General features: G+C 39.2%; 1 protein-coding gene across 4 annotated transcripts in view; it reads left to right on the plus strand.

The window, feature by feature from the left end:
- The window catches only part of LOC115253596 (ras-related protein Rab-32), a 78417-nt gene extending 61165 nt beyond the window's left edge, over positions 1-17252 (plus strand). For 3 of the 4 annotated variants that reach the window (XM_062854237.1, XM_029863887.2, XM_029863886.2), the window contains exons 2-5: positions 15788-16004; positions 16071-16252; positions 16490-16633; positions 16703-17252. In XM_062854237.1, the coding sequence (XP_062710221.1) occupies positions 15794-16004; positions 16071-16252; positions 16490-16633; positions 16703-16813 (648 nt within the window). In that variant the 5' untranslated portion in view covers positions 15788-15793 and the 3' untranslated portion in view covers positions 16814-17252. Of the gene's footprint in view, positions 1-683; positions 3228-15787; positions 16005-16070; positions 16253-16489; positions 16634-16702 lie in introns of those variants that run through there. The other variant, XM_029863885.2, reaches the window with a different exon arrangement.
- Positions 17253-22347: the final 5095 nt, after the last annotated feature.

Genomic DNA, 22347 nt, shown 5'->3' on the forward strand with positions numbered 1-22347 from the left:
CTAAGCGTGACGTACTTTATGGATGCCCCCATTCACTGATGCAAGTGATTCGTGTTCACCTCATTGATGGATATCACCAGTCCGATTGCCACAGATTAATTTCCTTATTGTAAAAGTGATGATCGACACATCGTTCTTAATTTAATACGCTTGACTGCGAAATGAAGCTATTCTTCATTGAAACGAATGGAATACAATGTAAAAGGAAAAACAATCTTGATCTAAATCCTCAGTAGTCACACAATGCCAGTAGTTGACCGAGAACTTTATGTGCAAATATAGCGGTTGTCTGAAGCCTGGCGATCAACAGCTCAGTTGTTGGTTACATTAATGGCTTATCTGTTCCTAATCTTTGAATCCCTTCGAATAAGCAGCACGCAAATTTTTCTTCCAACTTCGTCTTTGTTATCACAGCGTAATTCACATATTTTCGTGCTGATCACGGAATGAACGAAGATTAAAATTTCGGCAACCAGCAACAGCCTCACCGAAAGCTGTCTCTGTGTCATCCATCGCGTCGCCGCCGTCGCCGCCAAAAAAGGCGACTCAATTTTCGGGTTCCTTGCGATTGGTGGTGCTGAGCTGCTGATAGCCTTTTCCTCTGCGAAGATTTTGCGGCAACAACCGCACAGCGAAAATATTTATTCCTTCATACTACACCCTGGAATTCGCTTCCAGTTCAATGATTTTAATCGCTATAAGGCAGGATGGTGGGATTGAGCGGCGATTGTGAAGTTCTGCTCGCGGGAACAGGAAGCTAGTTGGGTTGTAAGGTTTGTCAAGTGCGCGCGGATTTGGATCGTGGAAAGCGTGAAGCGTTTGGGATTGTGGAATACCTTGAATTGTCGTATGTTCCCTGGGTATGCGACGACGCGTATGAAGAGCTTCGTGAGGAGAGTGACGAGAAGTTGTTTGTTTCGGAAATTCGATACCTTGCATTAGCTAGTGCATGAAGAGCAGAGAGGTGCTTATTCTGTGAGAAGAATACCCCTCCTTTGGGCGGACAGGTTGCAGAAATAAGCTCATAACACACACGGAGGGTGCGAGGGTCTAGTCGTTCCTCTACTGGTGTGTGATTTTTATGTAACGCATATTGCAAGTTTTGAAACGAGGAGACATCGTCGTCGTCGCTGGCTGGTAATCGAATTAGGTTTTGCTAGTGAGTTGTTGCGGAGTGTGTCGTTTCGTTGTTCGTCGTTCTTCAAAACAAAAACATTGGTGAGCGGGAGTTAGTGCCTTTCAGGGTTCGAATCGGTCGGGATCCTCGTCTAAGTGAGTGTCGTTTGGTGGCCTGGTAAGAGTCCTGACAGGATTACGCGATGAATCGGGTAGATGCGGAAGAAAGTCCGGTCGAAATGGTTGTGGAAACCGTGTCTCCTACGCCGTCCGACCTAGGTTCTATGTCCGATTCTCCAGTGCGACAACCGGAAAGAAAGAAAAAGAAGCGTGGGATATCATTCAAGAAGTTTAGAAGTAATGCACAAAAGTTTATTCCGGGTAAAAAGAAAGAAGAAAAATCGGAGGAGGATGTGTTTACGACTGAAGAAGATCCGCTTCCATCGCCGCCTCCCACACCGGTACTCAAAGACATGAAGTCAACAGAGAGTCTACCGGCAATCAAGGAAGAGCCACAGGTTTTACCAACGACCAAGTCCATCGATGAGATCCTCGATGCCAAGAAAACCAAAAAAGCACGCAAACCGAGTCGTGCAGCAAGCTTCGTGAAAAAAATTGCAGGACGCAAAGGTAAAGTGGCGCCAAATCCCAAAAAATCTTCCTCACTTGAGGATGAACACTCGGCTTCGACGACGGAGACTCCGTTGAGCATCAAGAGGCGAACTCCGGAGGGAGCCAACCTCAGTGTATCAGAGACCAGTTTGTACGAGGGTGACAAACCCAGTGGCAGTTTCAAAATCGAACAACTCGAAGGCGAGCCCAAAGTGCTCCGAACGATTGCACCGAAAAAGACCGAAATGAAAATCACTCTGGTCAAAGAACGGCCCGAAAGCGTCGCCAGCACGGGCGAAGGAAGTTCTAGGGCTTCTTCCGGTATTCAGTTACCACAGGCATCGGCTTCGACTGACGCCGAGTCGCCTTCGTCGGCTTCGTCATCATCGACGAGCGGCATTGATAAAGCGAACCTCGTCTCAGTCGCAAGTGTTGGTGAATCGAAGACAGTCGCTCCCGGTACTGCTGCCGCCTCGGTTAATTCTAATAAACCAATTAGTGTCAACCGTCCATCAAAAGTGATCACAACCGCCATCGAGGACAACGTCGCCATTTCTTCCAACAAAGAAATCACCATCGGCTCTCTTCTCAGCGGCGACTACATCGCCGAGATCAATAAAATATCGATCGACAAGATCAATACCGTTGCCAGTAGTGATCAGCCACCGCTTGGTTCGCGGGAGAGATTCTTTCAACCCCATCCCACAGCAGCAACGCCCACCTCCGACAAGAACGGCTCTCTACCCCGAGAAGAAAAGGACAACGTGATTGAAACACTCGAGGTGAATGACAACGTGGTGAATTCCCCCGTCGCGTCAAAACCACACTCGGAATCAACCGCCGAAAAACTCAAAAACATTTTTATGAAGAAGGACAACCAGAAAAAGAGTTCCGCTGCCACCCCTTCATCGGAACCATCTACCACCACCTCGGACGCTCCAGTTCTGACCACCGTCCGCACCCAGGAAGCCGCCAAACCGTACCAAATCGGAAACAACATCAAAAACCCCAATCTCTCCGGCTTCAAGGAATCCCCCGCCGAAGAGCCCAAACCATCCACCTCAACGCAGCCGCCAACTGACCCCACGAGTGATTCGCCGATAGTGTTCAAAGTCGGCAGCCAAGTTCGACCGAATCGCACGTCCAGTGCCGCCAAATCCACCAAATCCAACCTCCTAACGCCGGTCCAACCCGTAGCGGTCGACGTTGTCGATCCATCCGGAAGCTTCAATCCATCGAAGTCCCTCGAAGAGTACGGTTCGCTCGAGGCGCGGGGTTCGTCCTCCTTTGAAGAAGGACCACTCAGCGAGAACTCACGCCGAAGGATCGCGTACGTAGCGCAACCGACGCTGTTCACACCGGAAGAGGAGGAACTGGTGAGCGGAAGGCCGTCGCTGTTGTCCAGCATTGCCGGGGGAAGTTCGCTGGATTCGGAGGATTTCCTCGAGAGCAAAATGTCGCCGCACGGAGATTTGCTGCTGGAGAAAAGTGACAATTCGGTGAGTGCTTGTTTTGGTGGTATGTGGGGTTGATGATACGGGGGGATGCATGTGGTGTATGAATTAATGCGATGCTGGAGTAGTGTGATAACGTAACGGTTTATGTGAGTGATTAGCTGTACCCGAAATAACTGGTAAAAAAACATAATGGAGATAGTATAATCATAATACTGAAACCGAGTTGCAAATTTGAGCGCGATTTGCATTAGTGAGACCTGATCTAGTAATATACCATCCTATTTTGTTGGAAACGGAAAGTGGTGATGAATATTGAACATCATAAAAAATCAGGAAGCGCTACTGAAGTGTTTTTTTGGTAACGAAATGGTTTGATTTGATGAACTTGGTAGTGCAATCATAGGTGAATTTCATGAAACAAAACACAAATTGTGTAGAAAAAGAAGCAGAAAATAGTTTCGATTGTGCCTGGATAACAATCTGATTTGAAAAACAGTCTTTATGGATTTTTTTGGGTTTTAATTTATCTTCTTAGATTGAACCGTAATATCCGTAATATCCGTAGAGTAATAAACAAGACTCAAATTAAATTTCCTTTTTTTCTGGAGTGAAGTCTAAACTAACGTACACGACTAGAGGAAAAAAAATGAAATTATTACAGGTGGTGTTATTTTATTACAATGAGTTTTGTGACAACGGTTGTTATAAAACATGTACCGTTAGTAGTTAAAATAACAAAACTTCTTATAAAACTCGTACAATAAAGCAAGTTGATATATAATCATAACAAGAGATTTTATCATTTTTTTTGTTAAACTAAACCTGCGTTCTGTGTGTTATGTATTGTGTTATGTGTTATATATTTCAGAACAAATTGGCTCGAGTGACTAAAATAAATAAAATTATCAATCTTTTTCGCAACAACTCAAAAAATCTCTAAATTCTGAAACAATTTTGTTAGAAAAACTATTACAAAGATTGCAATAATTTGTTACGAATTCATGTTTGAGGCAATTACATTATAATGCATAATATAACAAATGTTGTTATGCATCTGTTTGAATGAATGGAACATGTTTTGTTATAATTTTGTTACTTAAATTATATTAAATGTCAATATAATTTTGTTACAGATTTTCACATGGAAAAATCCTTAAAACAGAATTATATCAACTACCTACTGTTATTTCTAACAACAGTTTTCATAATTTTGTTATGACCATGTAATGTGTTTCTGGTCGGGTAGGCATTCAACAAAAGAGACTTGAACAACTAAGTGAATCATCCTTTTGTGGCTTCTTATACGCTAAAAATGTACTAACTCGACAACTCTGAGGTTTTCAATCGAAATAGCTTTACATGTAAATATTTTTATAGACTTCCATCTAGTGTGCATTGCATGTGCGTGCTTCGAAATCTAAAGATGAAAACTCCTAAGCCCATATTGATAATTTTTAGAAACTTTTAAGGAACTTTTTTGAGATTGAGTAAGGTTTTGGTGGCAAAGTGTACTGGCCGCGTTTTCATTCGGATCGTCCGTCGTCGTCGTCTATTTGACTGTGCTCATCTTCGTGATTTTGGAGGCAAAGTGAAGAGGCCATTTTTTTCATATGGGCCTGCCGCATCGTCGTCGTCGCAGATTTGGCTGTGCTCATCTTCGTACGGGACGGTTTAGTGTGATTTTTGAGGCAAAGTGAAAAAGCCCCTTTTTTTATTCGGACCGGCTGCGTCGTCGTTGTCGTCAATTTGAATGTCCACATCGTCGTACCCGTGTGTAGTTGTAGCGGTTCAGTGTGATTTCGGAGAAGAGGCCAGTTAGTGGAAGATGCTGTAGCACATACGCACTGGACACTTCGAAGGATGTTTATTGGTGAGCTCTTTCCATTTTATCATAATAATAATAATAATAATTAATGCTAAAGGATTTATACAATTCTGCTCTGGTTTTTGTGTATTTATCTAACAAATATTGAAAAGTTCGTCACGTCATGTGTCGGCGTTAGTACCCAATGCACATTCAGTTGATAATAAATATGTTTCTTTCATTTTTTTGCATTTACACAAAAATTTGAATGGTTTGTCATCTTCGGTGTCGACAATTGTAATATTTTAGTCCAAATGAATAAATGTTTTGACTCAAATAAAGGTTGCATGAATTTCTGGAAAAAGAGAGGGTCGGTAAAAGATAGACGGCGAACCATGCGGTAAGATCTTTCTGATTTATTTATCACGTGTTATTTTGTTAATACTTGTGAATTGATCGCGTTCAGCATTGTCTCGCGCGGAAACGCAAACTACAGATGCGTCGGTGTTTAGCATTGTGTTCTCCTTAGTTGCGAATGAATAACTTATGTAGAGTGAGTTTTGAGGCACAAAAGAGCGCGTTCGTCGTCCAAGGTTTAGAAGGGTATTTCTCCGCGAGCGCATTATTAATCGCGAATCAAAACATTACACTCGTTTACCACGATGAAATCCTCAACACATCTCCATTTCCCCCGTCCAAACTCCTAGTGATTTTTCGTAGTAACGCAGAGAATTCCTCGGTTATTGGCCTAAGCGAGAATCACGTCATCTCTTCCTTCCCTATTCTCAATTGACCTGCATTCGGACGCGGCCGGTTCTGGTATTGCTTATTGAAAAGTATAGGGATTCCAGCATTTACACAATGAAGAGAATCCTAATCCCAAGCATCCTCTGTTGGTTCTTTGTGTAAATGCAGTTGTCCTTGCAATAACAGAGGAGCAACCGCGGGCGGTCAATCATGCTCATGCTCATGCTCACTTTCAAGGAACTTTTTTGAGATTATTTTTACAACGATTAGAAAAATAAATCCGAGAAAATTTAGTAGATTCTGAAACTCCAAACGTTTCGTATGAGATGTAAAAAAAAAATGATGAAAAACTTTTAACAGTCTTTTGCTTCTTACCCCCTCACATATTTTTAAAGTTCCATTTGGTAAACAAGATAAAGGGTCATGATTTCATGTAAAATATGTAAACAATGCATAGTATAGGTTTTTTTATGCCTAAAATCAAGATATGCTTGATCAATAAAGTTTACAACAGGGGACTGTTATGGTCTTCTTGTTTTCTTACCCCGCATTAAAATTATGCTGCTGTGTTGAAAGATAGGTTGTCAGCTTGAGCCCTACGCTTGAGCTGCTGTTATGCTGGCTACGAAAACATTGCATTGGTGGGATAGGGATGCCAATTCCTTGGTTTACAACGAAACATGAAAAAGGAATTTAATTAGGGAAAACAGGTAACTATCTGAGCTCTCTTATACTTCATATAATATCTCAAAGCTCTTTGCATCATTATTGCTCTGATTTGCATAAAAACAGCTTGAGAAGCGTGGCAAAACAAAAAAAAAATAATTTTTAAGGAATGTGGAGGAATACATAGTATGAACCTGGTATTAAATAACAGCACGATAATTTTCCACCACCACATCGATTTTTCTTTCTAGAGTATTGAGCGTTTTTTTAGATTAAATCAGTGTCTGGGTCCTATTGACCCACACACTGATGTATCCTACTAGGGTTTCCATGTTTTGGGGCAAAATGTGACATTACTGTGATTTGGGCAACATAAAAATGTTGCTCCCTTCGAAAACAGCTTGAAAAAAGACAAATAAATATTTTAAAAGCATTTAGGGAATATGGGGTAAATTGGGTCATTATCGTGATTAGGGCAACGTGAAGACGTTCCACCCTCGTTGTGGATTATTATAGCCAAAATATTAAACTTTTGTTATGGATGCATATCATCAGTTGAGATCTTTATAAGGTTTTTGATCATAATTTAGTTTTTTATCGTTTCATGAGAATTATAGAGAATTGGAACAAAATTCACTAAATGAGCTTGTTTTGACCTCACTTGCAAATTTATTTCCACATCATCACTTGAAGAGTATTGTTTAGCTCTTTACCTATCTATTTGGTTTAATACTAGGGATGGAAACTTAAAAATTAACCTTTTTAACTCTATTTTGTTACCGTGTAATGAGGGGGCTAAGGGGGCCTACAGTTTCTGAAAATACATTTTGGATTACAGCTCTTGAGTAAGCTTCAGAGAGATTTCAGCGGCGCTTCAAAGCGTTTCTTAAACGATTCAGGTTGCTCAAGAAAGATCTTAGGAAACCTTACACAGTCCCAAATCAACCCCACGCCCCTGAACTTCCATTTGCCGACCTTAGCGGATAGAAGGATACTACTGGAACGCCTTTTCATTTTCGACATTTTGCAAAATAACATCGACTGTTCAGATTTGCTTGGCAAAATCCAGTTCAACGCCCCTTTCCGATCAACGAGACGAGCTGATTTTCTTCGTTTACCAAGGCACCGCACCCTATATGGACAGAATAATCCCTTTGATGTTTGTTGTCGTCGTTTCAACGAAGTGTTTGTCTATTTTGATTTTGATATGTCGAGGAATTTGTTTAGAAATAAGATTAGCTAGTAAGTTTTAATCTGTCTGCACGATAAAATCGAAGACGAGTATAAATTAACTCCAATTGCAACAAATCCCTTCAACCAATGGTTCCCAAACTTGTCGGAGCAATCGCCCCCTTTGAGCTGTTGAAAAATATATTCGCCCCCTAAGTTTACATTTTTTGAAATAAGATTCAAAATTTTTGAATTTTGAAATTTTGGTATGAAAAATCGTGAATAAATATCATTGAGAATCACATCTTTGGAGAATATTAAGAAAATGTAACTTCTAAATATAATTATTTTCAAACATCGAAGAAGGAAGATTGAAAGTAGTTGAATCCTACAGCTTTGTAAGTCGTCTTGGTTTTGCTCACATAAACTCCAAAAGTTCGACGAAGATTGAAACTTTTCCATTAATTAGATAAACCGTAAAAATATGCCAAATAATACATAGAACAGAAACCTTTCATGTAGAGTGGCAAATTTCAGCAATTTTACTAAATATGTAGGCGTAAAATGTCATCTTGGATATCAACTTCGAATAACGAGATATTTGTAAAATTAAAAAAAAGAGGAAAGGGGCCGTCCATATACCACGTGGACAGAAAATTCATGGTTTTTGACCCCCTCCCCGTGGACAAGCGTGGACTTTTCATTGACCCCTACCCCCCTCCCCCAATGTCCACGTGGACATCCCAGAATTTTTTTTTTCATAATTCTAAAATAAATGGAAAAAGTGATTTTGAAAAAGTGAAGCTTTAAGATGAGGAAAAGCCTGTTTGAGTAGACCAGCAACATATGTCTCTCTCAAATAGGCGTAAAAACCTCATTTCTTTTCAAATAACATTACAGTAGGTCAACATATAAAACTTAAATCTAGTGTACTGCAGGTGTTCTCGGGATACATCCATATGCAGGAAGCTCAGGGGTGACAGCAACAACAATCGAGAAAAAAAAACATTATGTAACACCGTCAACAAACATAAAAATCATTGGACAGAATCTCACCTGTTTCCCATCGGAAATGAGTTTCTAACTTGCAAACGCCGTTGGAAGGCAGTTGAAATCGAATAATTGGAAAACTTCGTTGAAACTAGCAGATGCGAAGCGGATTGGTTCGTGAAGGCCGTATTCTGTATGGCGTGGCTCAAGCTGTAGAAAACTACGTTGACGAATGATTCTCTCCGGAGCGTAAAGGTTAAGGCGTTCCACTAATTCAGCTGAGTCTATGTCTCCGCGTAGAATTTTACCAATGAAGACTGCTTGATTAATGAATCTTCTTTCACTTAGCGTCTGTAGTCCTAGTAGTCAGCAACGATCTTCGTACGACGGCAGGTTCTGTGGGTCACGCCAGGGAAGAGTCCGTAGAGCCACCCTGACAAACTTTTTTTGAACAGCTTCCATTCTCGAAATCCAGTTCGCTTGGTATGGACACCATACGACAGAGCACGACTCCAGTAAAGAGCGAACTAGATTAGAAACATCTTAAATTTTAAAGGAACCTACGAAATAAAGTTTTTGAGATAAGCCTGCAAATCCCTACATGTATTTTGACACTTTGAAGTAGTTTAAAAAATTGATATGAAACTTCGAAAAACCCATACACATCTATACTTCAATGAAAATTTTCTAACTTGAACACCAACATTTGCATGGTCTACACTCCAATTTAAATCTCCAGAATATTCCTCAATGAAAAAAAATTAAGTAAATAGAAATTCTGATAATTTAAAACAAATAAGTCTATGAATCAATACCATGATTTTTTTTCCTTGAAGAAGTAACTGCTGAAGAGAATCTCACCAATAATGCGACATAATTTGTTTCGTTTGTAGATTCTTGTTTCCCAATTTATACCTATGTCAATGTTGTCCACGTGGACATTTGACGAACCCCCACCCCCCTCGCCGTGGAAAAGCATGGACTTCTCGCTAACCCCCTCCCCCTCCAAGCTGTCCACGTGGTATATGGACGGCCCCTTATTCTATTTTTGGTTATTGGTTCTATTCGTCTTGGAATAGAATATTATATTAGGCCTGGTAAAACCCGAATTGGCATCAAAATGTTGCCAATCAAGCTGAATTATTTGACCAAGTTTTAGATAACTCGGATTGATTGATTTAACTTTATTATGGAGACTTTCAGCCCTTGGCCGTCCAGACAATTTTAATGACAAAACCCCCTCTTGATGAAGAGACCAAAACTGTCAAAAAATTCACTCTAAATGAAATATTTTTTTGAAAAATCGCCCCCTTGTTGGATTTTTCGCCCCCCAGTTTCTAATTCTGAAATTTTCGCCCCCTTTGATATCGTTTTTTTCGCCCCCCAGGGGGCAATTTCGCCCACTTTGGGAATCACTGCCTTAAACCAACCTTATCCCTAATCTAAAACACTCCAACTGCTCTGAACACAATCAGATTCCATTTCGGTAAGGGGCTGTTCATAAACCACGTAGACCAAATTTTGGCCATCTCAGACCCCCCCCTCCCCCCTCGTAGACTTTTGTCCATACAAAAATTTTGAAATTTGTATGAGGCGTAGACTTTGGCCAGACCCCCCCCCTCCCCCCAAAAAGTCTACGTGGTTTATGAACGGCCCCTAACGTTACCTAAATGGAGGGACCTAAATAGATTTTACCTAAATGGAGGTTTGAGGGTATTCCCTGTTCGCGAAGAACTGGTCAAGAAGAATGCCAACTCTGAGGTCAGGAGGTTCAAGAAGGCTCCGCTTTGAGCTAGTCGGCAGTTACAAGTGAAATAATGGGGTTCCTTTAAAAGAACTCACTGTTTGCTTAGATTACTCGTTTTCGTGGTTTTGTCCTTTCAACGTTTTGTCCCTTTCGACGTTTTGGCATTCGACCTTTTATCTTTCGACGTTTTGGCCCTTAACCCAACAATTCATACCACTTTTTTGTCCATAATTAGGCCGTTACGAATATTTATTTCACTTTTTGTCCCACCACTCTTTGACTGGTCGGGGGGGAAGGGGGGGGATAAAAATAATAAAGCATTTAATTTAAAAACATATAAAAAACCCATCGCATTTGTTTAAGAATTTTGAGCAAGACCTGAAATTTTGATAAATATTTTTTTTATCTGCCCCCTCAAAATACAAAATCCAGCCAAAAAAATTTGAAGGGGGGAGACAGAAAGTAAAAATTTAATTTGTATCTGCCTTACTCCATTTTCCACTGTGTGATAAAATGCATTACATGACCACTGTAACGCATAAAAAAATTACAAAAATTTAAGTTTTAAGCTCATTTTAAACAATTGATTTTCTTAAGAATTGTTGGGTATTTTTTCCAATAGTGGACCCTTCACCTATAGTGGACCAGTTGCAATTATTCTCAAATTTCCCGCTCAAATCTGCTTCTACCGGTAAACTTCCACCGGGAGACCATGGCTCATGGCCCTAGGCAGCAGTACCGCGTGATGAAACTAGTCTGGAAAGCGTTAATTCGATTATTTGAACAAATTTGTAAATGTTTATGTAAGTCTGGGGGTCCACTATTATTACCGATTTAACATGGTAAGAGAATACGATCTACCCAATAGTGAACCCTAACAACCCAAACTATAGGATTATTTGATCGAGATTTCAAACAATTGATATAGATACTTGTTGTGCAATCAATTTATCATATCATATCATCATCATATTATATCAAAAATTATAATATCATAGTATTTTTACGATCAGAACAAATTTCAGCTACTAAGGTGTCCACTGTTGGTTAAAATTCCGTATTTGTAATTTAAGAAAACAAATGCAACTTTTTTATTACAGTGCAGACGTGTTTTATGTATTTAGTCCCATGAATAGTCCAAAATATTGTCGAAGACAGCTCATCAATCGGACAGACCATTTATCAGTTATATTCTTGGAAAACTTTCGAAGATTTTTATTTATTTGGGCCCTTTTCAATAGTGAGGTAAGAGTCAAAAAGGCCAATTGATGATGCAGATTGTCCATTTTGGTCATGCACAATGTGCTCAATTTGAAATAAATAAAAAATTGATCATCGAATTTCATGGAAATGCATATTGTGCGGCTTCGTGGTCGTACGGCTAGTGTCACCAAGCACTTAGTCGTATAGTGCTAAGGAGCGCGGGTTTGATTCTCGCCGCAGCTGCCAGGAAAAGTTTTCGGCTGTCCCACTGACTGGGTGTTGCATGCTAGTCCGTTGTCTAGAGTCGTGCTCAGAGATGGAAAATTTTGCGAAATTTCATGAAAAAAAATGTCATGACATATATCTATTTACACCACTTGCGGTATAAATATTAGTTTGTACGCATCACAAGTCCATAACACTGATTAGTTATGGATAATCAATGATGTCGCCGATTAACATTTCCGACTAAGTGCAGTGAAATTAGCAAATATCGAAATCACATTTTTATGACATTTCCCATCCCTGGTCGTGCTTCCTTTAATGAGCGAATAGCTTGCAGGAAGCATTAAACTTATCCGCGTCTTATAAGATGTTGTGGAGCTGCGTCTTCGTGCGGTTAGAGTCACCATGCTTATGGTCGCACCATACAGCCACAGCTCTAAGGGCGTGGATATTCAGCATGGCCATGTGAGAGTGAGAAGTTCGAATCCCGATCGACCTTTTCGGTTTTTTTTTAGAAATTCTTGCTAAAACTCTCAGGAGGAGTCCCAGCAGATATTTCTGGAAACCCCATGAGGAGGTAGAATTCCTGAAGGACATTCTAAAGAAACCCTTTGTTAAATTCCTGGAAAATCCCTGGAAAAATCCCAACAAAATTACTCAGAAATTGGAAACATATCCAGTAAAATAACTTGTAAAACCCCCGGAGGATTGCCTAGAACATTTTCTTTAGATACTTACAGAAGAATATCTGGAGGTTTTTTTTGAGGAAATTCTTCGAGAAATCCTTCAACTTATTCTGAAAGAGTCGATGTAAAAAAAAAATGAAAAAACACCTAGATAAGACTCCAAAAAGTTCTTTAGAAAGTATTTAGAAAGATTCACCCCAACAACCACCCCACCCCCACTCAAAAGAAATTCTTAAGACATACTTGGAAAAGATTCGTGACGCATTAGGCCGATGCAAATATTATTTTTCTTTTATGTCCGAGACCTCTCATCAGGTACGAGGGGGGGACAAAAATAAATAAGGAACAAACGAAAAAAAACTATTGAAAAATTGGAATTTTTACCAACTATTGAAAAAAATATTTTTCAACTATTGAAAAATAGTTGCTTGTAAAAAAATTGTCTATTGAAAATGTAGTCATGAGACGCCATGTTTTTTTTCGCCCCTTCAATATTTTGAGATTTTTGAAGGGGGGGGGGGGGTGACATAAAACAAATTAAATATTTGCATCGGCCTTATAAAGAAAATACTTACATGAAAGAATACTCCCCAGAGAACCAGTAATCGTAAAGGATGTAAAGGATATATTCGGAAAGGATGTTGCATAAAAAGATGATTAAAGTGTAGGCCATATGAGCGCATGCCTCCATTTAGGCGCATGTAAAATGTACGCATATCGCCTCCACTTTAACATCTTATTCTACATCTTATACGATCACTGGTTGACTGGGTCGGGAAAGTTTCTGAAAGACTGAAGGAATATTTTTATGATTGTCCAGAACAATTTCTGCTAGAACCACAGAACGAAATCATGCAAGAAGCTCTGTTGGAATTCTCATTGAAACCCCTAAAAGAGTTTCTGAAAAAAGCTGGTGAAAAGAACTTTTGAAGGATTCCTGGAAAAATTGTTGTAGAAATGCCTGAAGGATTTTATAAATGAACATCTACAATTTTTTTTTTTCTTGAGATTTGGAAGAACTTCTGAAGAAGTCGCTCGCCGAAATTTGTGGGGAAATCTTAAAGGAATACTTGAAGGAATAAATGGAAGATTTTATGAAACGGTCCCTGGAGAAAATTCTCAATGAATTTATGAAAGATTTTAGAAATAAAATGTTGAAGAAATTCCAGGTAGAAACATTAGATTAATTTTCTTAAGAAATTCCTGCAAAACTTGCTGAAAGGAACTTTCTGAAATTCTTGACGGAGGTGTTGCAGGAGCGTTTCACTTACTTCTCGAGAGCCGAATGGGCTGCGGCTTTGGCTCCTGGTATTTTCGCTCGCTCTATCACGACTTTGACGCTTTTTTGCTCCTGTATCTACCTCCTGGTGTCATATGTAACCCACTGCTTTCTCTTGGTGCGTAGCTCACCCAAATTATTCTTGCCCCTGACCATGAATACGTTCTTTATAGCGCTTCATTTGTCTTCTACACCTCCGCCACCTTTCAGAATATCCGCAGCACGGTTCTTCAGCTCTTAGGTTGAAGGACCTTTTTACAGCAGCGGCTTCCAGTCGGCGTGTGTTGAACTGACTCCCGATTTTTTTCTCCTGCTGAAGGACCCGATCGCGTAGTCCTAAGTCCTTAGCTTGCTTTATTGACTAGTTGTGCCAGTTTTTCCTGCTAGGCTAGGGTTAGTGCATTCCATGCTCCAGTTCAGTTTTAATCCGTTGTTTTACGCTGAAAGTCGTTGCGGGTAAGTCAGTTCATGACCCTCAATTTTTGGCATTTGTCACAATAATGGTAGTTGCGACTGGTATTTAGTATTGACTTTCATTTGCGGCTATATCAGTCGTACAATTTATTGGACGTTACTATTTTGTTTTACCCGACGTTTCGGCCATTGAGTGTGTTACGTTTTTTTGGGTTTCGGGAACAGTAGGTTGTTGACCTATGGTCCCCTATCTAACGTGGGGCTGTCGCCGGATACCAGTGTATACGCTGTTTGAGCCACACCTCCTTCACGGATAGACGCTTGGGACGTACCTCCTCAATTTAGCTAAGGTCTGAAGGACAATAGTACCCAGGCTGCACTATCAGTTAGCACGCAAGTCTTAGCTGGCGATCTTTGTCATGGATTATCTCGTAGAAGCATGAGGTAGGAACTTGTGATGACCAGAGCTTTGTTGGGCGCTCCTTGTCAATTCACCATTTTGCAGGCTCCTTTAATGCTTCTTAAGCCCTACTGATACCTCCTTAAACCACTTTGAAGTCCTCTGAAACCTCTTGAGATCTGCACTGGAGGCCTTCTAAAAATTCTTGTCGATGGTTTCTAGGTGCAAATATGTAGACTAATAGCTGATCCACACTTTTGCATTTCATGGCGAATCATCCAGAAGAACTTCTGATAGCATCTCAATATCAGTGTTGTTTGAACGTTTTAAGTACTGTGTGTTGAGAAATCTACTATTTTATCAAATATTGTGTATTAGGAGAGGAGATGATATTTTCCGAATTATTACAAATTTTTCCTAGAGAATTTCGGCTTGCAATCTGCTAAATTGCGTTGATTAAGGTGAAGATATGACGAAGCCACAGCTCAAATTTTCAAGAGCACAAATCTGAAGAACCAAACGTCGGATTGCGCTGAAAAGTTGATCGATTGGTTACCCGCTGGTGGTGACCAATCGATCAACTTTTCAGCGCAAAACGACATTCGGTTCTTCAGATATGTGCTCTTGAAAATTTGAGCTGTGGCTTCGTCATATCTTCACCTTAATTGTTTATCATCGCCGATGATAAACAATTAATCAACGCAATTTATCAGACTGCAAGCCGAAATTCTCTAGGAAAAATCAACAGTCATCCAGTCGAATCATATAATCATTACAAATTTATTTCTATAAATATCTTGCGTAGGACGATACACTAAGTGTCCTAACCATATGGTGATGCATGGTATATTTTAATAGTTATTTATGTAACAAGTTGCAAAAAGTTGATTTTTTCAGCACGAGTCGTACATTTATCCGACGAGGCTTGCCGAGTTGGATAAATACGAAGAGTGCTGAAAAATAAAGTTTTGCAACGAGTTCCATACAACTTTTTATGCAATGATTTTTTTCATAATGCAACTCATTTGAGTTGCATAATGTTCATAATGCAACTCAAATGAGTTGCATTATGAACATTATGCAACTATTTTTCATTATGCAACTCATTTCAGTTGCATAATGAACCGGTACGGAAAAATAGGTCATTATGATACTGAAATGGGTAGTATAAAATAGAAATTATGATACTGAATTGCATAAATGTATTTTAGTTAACTACTCCTCGCGCATCAACCTTTACTCATTATACATACTTCTTATTTCCCTTCAAGTCAAACATGTCCACGGCACCAACGGAAAAACGTGAGCACCTGTACAAAATTTTGGTAATCGGCGAGTTGGGCACCGGCAAAACATCCTTCATCAAGCGGTACGTCCATCAGTTCTTCAGTCAAAATTACCGGGCCACCATCGGGGTGGACTTCGCCCTGAAAGTGCTCAACTGGGACCAGAACACAATCATACGGTTACAGCTATGGGACATTGCCGGTTGGTATTAGTTCAGCCATCCGATGATACACCTTTTAAACTTTAATTTGTTTTTTTTTTTCTCAGGTCAAGAACGGTTCGGTAACATGACCCGCGTCTACTACAAAGAAGCCGTCGGAGCGTTCATTGTGTTCGACGTGACGCGAAGTGCCACCTTCGACGCGGTCATCAAGTGGAAGCAGGATCTCGACTCGAAAGTGCAACTACCGGATGGAAAGCCCATTCCGTGTATATTGTTGGCGAATAAGGTAAGAAAGGTTTTCAATCGGAACCTCATACTTTCGTTTTCTTGACATTGTCATCACGTCCAAAATGGCTTGCTTCTCAATTAAAAGCTCCATGAGCACTTCCACGGTTATTAACTGAAAGCATTCTCTACAAATTCATAATTCTTTCATACTAACATATACGGGAATTATCCATGCCTAGACACCATCAGCAAATTCTTGAATCTAGAAAAACTTCAAAACATCTCTTTTTTCCAGAGTGACCAACAGAAGCAAGGTATTGTCACGACGCCGGCCAAATTGGACGAATACGTGAAAGAACACGGCTTCGCGGGTTGGTTCGAAACGTCCGCCAAGGAGAATGTCAACATAGAAGAAGCTGCCAAATCTTTAGTCAATAAGGTATTGCGTCTTTCTTCTTAATTTCATGCAATGTGGATGATATGACGGTTATTTCTCTCCACCTTCTAGATCCTGACGAATGACAAGCAGAATAACGCGGGCGAGATTGTGGACTCGGACCGGTTTGCCCTGGCCGGCGGAAGCAAAGATCCGCATCAGAAGAAGAACTGTGCCTGCTGACCGTATGCCGCCCCCATATGTCTCAGTGTTTTCATTACTCGATTTTATGTTTTCTTTTATGTTATGGATTATTTTATTCGTCTAATATATACAACAAACCAGTACAGAAGGCAGAAGAAGCCCGTTTACAAATGATCCAGCCAGAAAAAAAAAAATCGAAAAGCGATTACAAATGCCAAGCTTATAAAATTGCGTCCAGTGAGAATATCGATGGAAACAACTATACCAAATATAACTTTAGTGCACCTTCGAAATCACAAAGAAAGGTGTAGGTCGAAGTCAATGTATTCTAAATGGTCGAAACGTTGATACAAATTGAGTCCCCTGAAAGTTTACTGGAACCGTCTCGGGCTGTAGCTTTTTACATTTGAAATATTGTTAACGTAAGAGAAAAATGCCTGCTGAATAAAAGTAACAACCTGTTGGATATATTATACAACGTTTAGTTATTTTTTTCTTCTGAGAACATTCATTGAACAAATTTTGTCTCGTTCTTTCTCAGTTCAACATGGTTTTGGATAGGAAGCTCAGCTGAATTGTGAAACGACTGATAATGCCACTCCATCCGGCAATTTTTTGCACACGAAATAGTTATTTATGTAACGAGTTGCAAAAAGTTGATTTTTTCAGCACTAGTCGTACATTTATCCAACGAGGCTTGCCGAGTTGGATAAGTACGAAGAGTGCTGAAAAAATCGAGTTTTGCAACGAGTTCCATACAAAATTTTAAGCAATGATTTTTTCATTATACAACTCATTTGAGTTGCATAATGTTCATAATGCAACTCAAATGAGTTGCATAATGAACATTATGCAACTATTTTTCATTATACAACTCATTTCAGTTGCATAATGAACCGGTACGGACAAGTAAGGCATTATGATACTGAAATGAGTAGTATAAAACAGAAATTATAATACTGAATTGCATAAAGTATTTAAAGTGATCTTCTATTTTTTGTTCCTGTAGATTTTAGCGGATCACGTAGAGATAATTCGTGAGGCGTAAAGTGAGCGCGTGGTTTTGTAGATTGTACACTCCGACCCTATTTATTGTTCGTATATTCTATGCTGGATTGATTAACGTCCACTTTTTTACGTGTAATATTTAAACATTTAACGTCCATTTCAATCATTGCTCTAAACCATCAAATGTTTTCTGTATATACACATGTGATGTTCAGTTAAGTTCGAAAGAATAACAAAGGACAACCAGCGATAATTCCTGATATCATTTTTTTATGTTTAATGGCAACACTGTTCAAATAGAATCATATATTGCTGAATATCTGAATCATATCTCAAACCGAACAAATTCTGATGTCATATCTGAGTTTGATATTGAAAAGATATTCAAAAATTCATTAAACATCACATCAATATCTTAAAGTGATATGATAGCTAAACATGTACTTGTTGAGATATTCGAGGAGCCGCGAAAAGAAAATAAATAAGAATTTTTTGAAGTTTCACTCAAAGGCTCCATCAACGATACCTTATCCGGCAGAGGCTTTTTTGGATTAATTTCGGTATTTGGTGCCCAAACAACCTTATTTTGGCACTGATTCCCAGTAGCGCCTGCTCCTGGCGTAGCAGGAGGTGACTGACCAAATACTGTGTCAGCTCATTCGTTACATGGATCACTTAAATTATTACATTACCTACGTGTCCATAATTGGCTTCCCCGACTAAAAAAATACATTTTACATACCTCTAAATCAGATTCCCAAATGAAACACCGTACAAAACCAAGCACAACAGGAAATTTATTGCGGTCGAACCAACCGGAAGTTTGCACACGGATCACGAACAGCGGGAGCAGTTTTTCTATGGCGATCTGTCACATCGACCAGTCCACAAGTCTGGTAACAGGGACACTACAGTATACTTTCCTATCTGAAGCCAACAATCACTACATCTCAGTTTTATTTACTACCACCGGTCTATTTGGAAACTTCACCTGTGGACATCTTAAAATCAAATTCTCACTCTATTTGTTGACATTGCGATATTTGAGAATATCTCTATAACATCAAGATAAGTTCTTCTGAACGAAATCCAAAATGGACGTCGAAGCAGTTGGATGAAAGAGCAGCTTGTATGACTATGCGATAACAGGACGCTCTTATTTTATCTTATTTCCCGCAATGAGCTCTGGTTGAGTAGTTAAGATCACTACTCATGAATCTGAAGGTCTTGGGTTCGATACTAGTTGATGCCATTTATATATATATATATATTTTTAAACTTTTAAGATCTGTCAGATATTATGGTATTGATTTGATGCTTTCAATCCAAAATGTAGCCAGATATGTATTACTTTGATCCAGTAATACTAATTTATGACATTTTTATCTCTTATGTCAAACAAACCAATAGCATTCACTACAATTGGGATGGTGTTCATGTTCATTAAAGTTTAAGGTAACGTAACACAATTTCAATAAGTCATCAAGATTTACTTTGAGTACTTGTCTTTGTAATATTTAAACATCAACACGATTTTTTAGAGAATATATCGAATTCGATTTTTCAGTTATGTAGAAGTCAAGTGACATCTTTGACGTCATTTTATAATACAGAAATTTTTGACGTCATTTAATTACACATCATTTTTGTAGTAGCTGGCAACACTGGGCATACAGATTCATATCAGGCGTTCGATTTGAATAGGTCGAATTTACATAGGAATCACAGCAAATATACGACCTATTCAAATCAAACGCCAGAAATATAGCTCAATATCTCTGATATGGTGTGAGATTGGCAATTCGAATGTTTGACAGTGTAATAGTACTCCTCAAGTGCAGTACATTGTTATACGTTTGAACTCAAAAAAAATATTGCGGACAACACTAGTCATGCAGATTGAGCATGAGCATGATCATAGTAGATGACCACACAATTCGTAGTTGCTACTTCGCGATTGACCAGAGCAATCGAAATTGCACAAAGAACCAATGAATAGGGCTTGGGACTAGCTTACCATTCTCAATATACACAGTTTGAGAGGTCTCAACTTTAGTAAGTTCAATAACGGCACCGGCCACGTCCTTACGGTCATCGAGGCTGGAAAAGAATGTTAGTAAGCAGCAATGCCAGATGGTTTTCAAAATTTGGGTGAAAAATCATACAAATGAAAAATCTGTATTCCCGACAAACTCATAAAATGTGAGTTCTTCCTTCGGAAGGGAAGTAAACCGTGGGTCCCGAGATGAACTAGCCTAGGGCTAAAAGTCTCGTTAATACAGATAAAAAAAAATCTGTATTTCATATAAACACAATCAGTATAGATGCTCAAAAATCTGTAAAATACAGATTAATCTGTATATATGGCATCCCTGTTAGTAAGACAAACGTTGTTATAAACCGCGAATCGCTGCATCTCCACGTTTGTCTCAGGAAGGATTTTCTTGGTAGTAGAGTAGGGAACATTGTCAGTCTGGGAGTCACTTATGGTTGATGATATGATTTGACAATGGGTCAGTAAATACTTACTTTCGCTCACAATCGTCCACTTTTCTATACGAAAACATATCTAATAAGGGCCTGTCCATAAACTACTATTAGGGGGGACGGGAGGTCTGGCCAAAGTCTACGCTCCATACGAATTTCTAAAATTTTTTATGAACAAAAGTCTACGGAGGGGGAGGGGGGGGGGGTCTGAGATTGCACAAAATGAGTCTACGTAGTTTATGGACAGCGCCTAAAAGAAATCCTGTCGCGCGTCTCCACCCCATCAGGGAGCAGAAACATTTAGCCCATCCCACGCAGCAATGAACAGAACGCAACATAGGAGATATTAATAAACCAAACCATATGCATACACAAGGTGAAACAACACAATACTAAACACTAAACGCCCAAGCATCTATTGTTTTCGTTTTCGCGCGAGACAATAACGAACGCTATCGAATGTGCTAAGATACTCACTCCATGCAAGAGCGATGCATGCACAGCAAGGAACAACTCAATACTCCAGACAACACTTGTCATGCAGATTTAACTGAAACTACAAACAGATCCAACTCGATTATCCAGAAGACTCCATAAAAATCACCCCGGATAATCAAAATTTACGGACAATCGAGCCACACTTTTTTTCTTTTATTGATGAAATTTTTATTTATATATTGCCTGTACCAGTTATCGCACTACCTAAGAAAAACTATTTCTACAAAAATAAGAAGAAGACCGATGAATGTAAACAATAAGTCAAATGATTGATTAGTTTTCAAACTTTACAGGAAAAATGTAAAAATGGAGCCAAAACCAGAGATGGAAACACTCTCATCGTGAATCAACTCGCGAGTGTAAAAGCAACAAACGGTTTACTCACGGTGCCGAGAGTAAGCCGTGTGTGAGTTTATTCGCACCCGCTTGCTACACGAGTATGAAGCAAAACAAAAACAAAAACACTCATGAATTTTTATTCGCGAAGAACAAGTGGAGATGCGGGAATTGCATTTTAGTGCGATTTTAATAGCAAAACAAGTGCTTATCCATCAGATAGTAGTGTTTTGTGCTTTATTGTTCCTGAAAAGTTAATCTGTCGGCCGTGTAAATTCGTTTTTTCACCAAATTGAAAACTTTTCAGAGCTGCTTCGTGAATCAATCACGAGTGCGACCAGCTTCGTTAGCTCGCGAGTGAAGGAAGTGCGAATATATTCTGGCTTCTGTTGTTCACGAGGAGGATAGCTTTGCGTTTGTGTCTACTCAGCTGCATTCCTCACTGTTTTCCATCACTGGCCAAAACTACTTTTAGTATTTATTACGGCGTGTGCCAATGATAGGAACCCTGTACCAGTTATGGACACATTTGTTAATTTGGGTTCCACTTCGCACTATTTACATGCATTCCTTATGGGATTTGCCATAACTGGTACACTATGGCGAAATAACGGGTGGTCACTAAATAACGGGAATGCTTTGAATGTGCTCTTAAAAATATATGATCTTTAAAAATGTCAATCTGAATTTAACTATCATAAAGGTTTAACAATGTACGTCCATGGAAAATATAAAATTTAAGAAAGTTGAACGTAGTAATTTGTACAGTATTTTTTTGCAGTGATGTTGGAGCAACTGCTTTGTACGACTTTTCAGAGTTTACTTTCACGCATTTTCTGCGTCTGTGAAATCGTTGGTCAAAATAAATGGTTTCTCAGCTACCTTTAGCATCTACACACTCAAACAGTAATAAGAAAAAATGGGGATACTGACTTGTTTTTTTTGCTTTGGTTGTAGCCTTTTCCCGTAAATGACATTTATAGAAATTTCCAAAAAATGTTATTTTTCTGTATCACTAAAACGTGTCGATGTAATTTGTGCACTGCGGTTCATTGTTGAACTTTTTTTGTGCTATTTTTTTATAACGAACCATTTACATGTTGTTCAATGTGTAAATGTGATTTGATGTAAATATTTGTTATTTAACAAGGCATTCTATTGATTTATCCAGCCCATGTCACAAAAGAAGATTTTATTATGTAAAATGATATCATGCTTATTGGTTTTGCTAGTTTTCCTCTATT

This window comes from Aedes albopictus, chromosome 2 (assembly GCF_035046485.1).
Source record: "Aedes albopictus strain Foshan chromosome 2, AalbF5, whole genome shotgun sequence".
In the NCBI taxonomy this organism is placed as follows: Eukaryota; Metazoa; Arthropoda; class Insecta; order Diptera; family Culicidae; genus Aedes; species Aedes albopictus.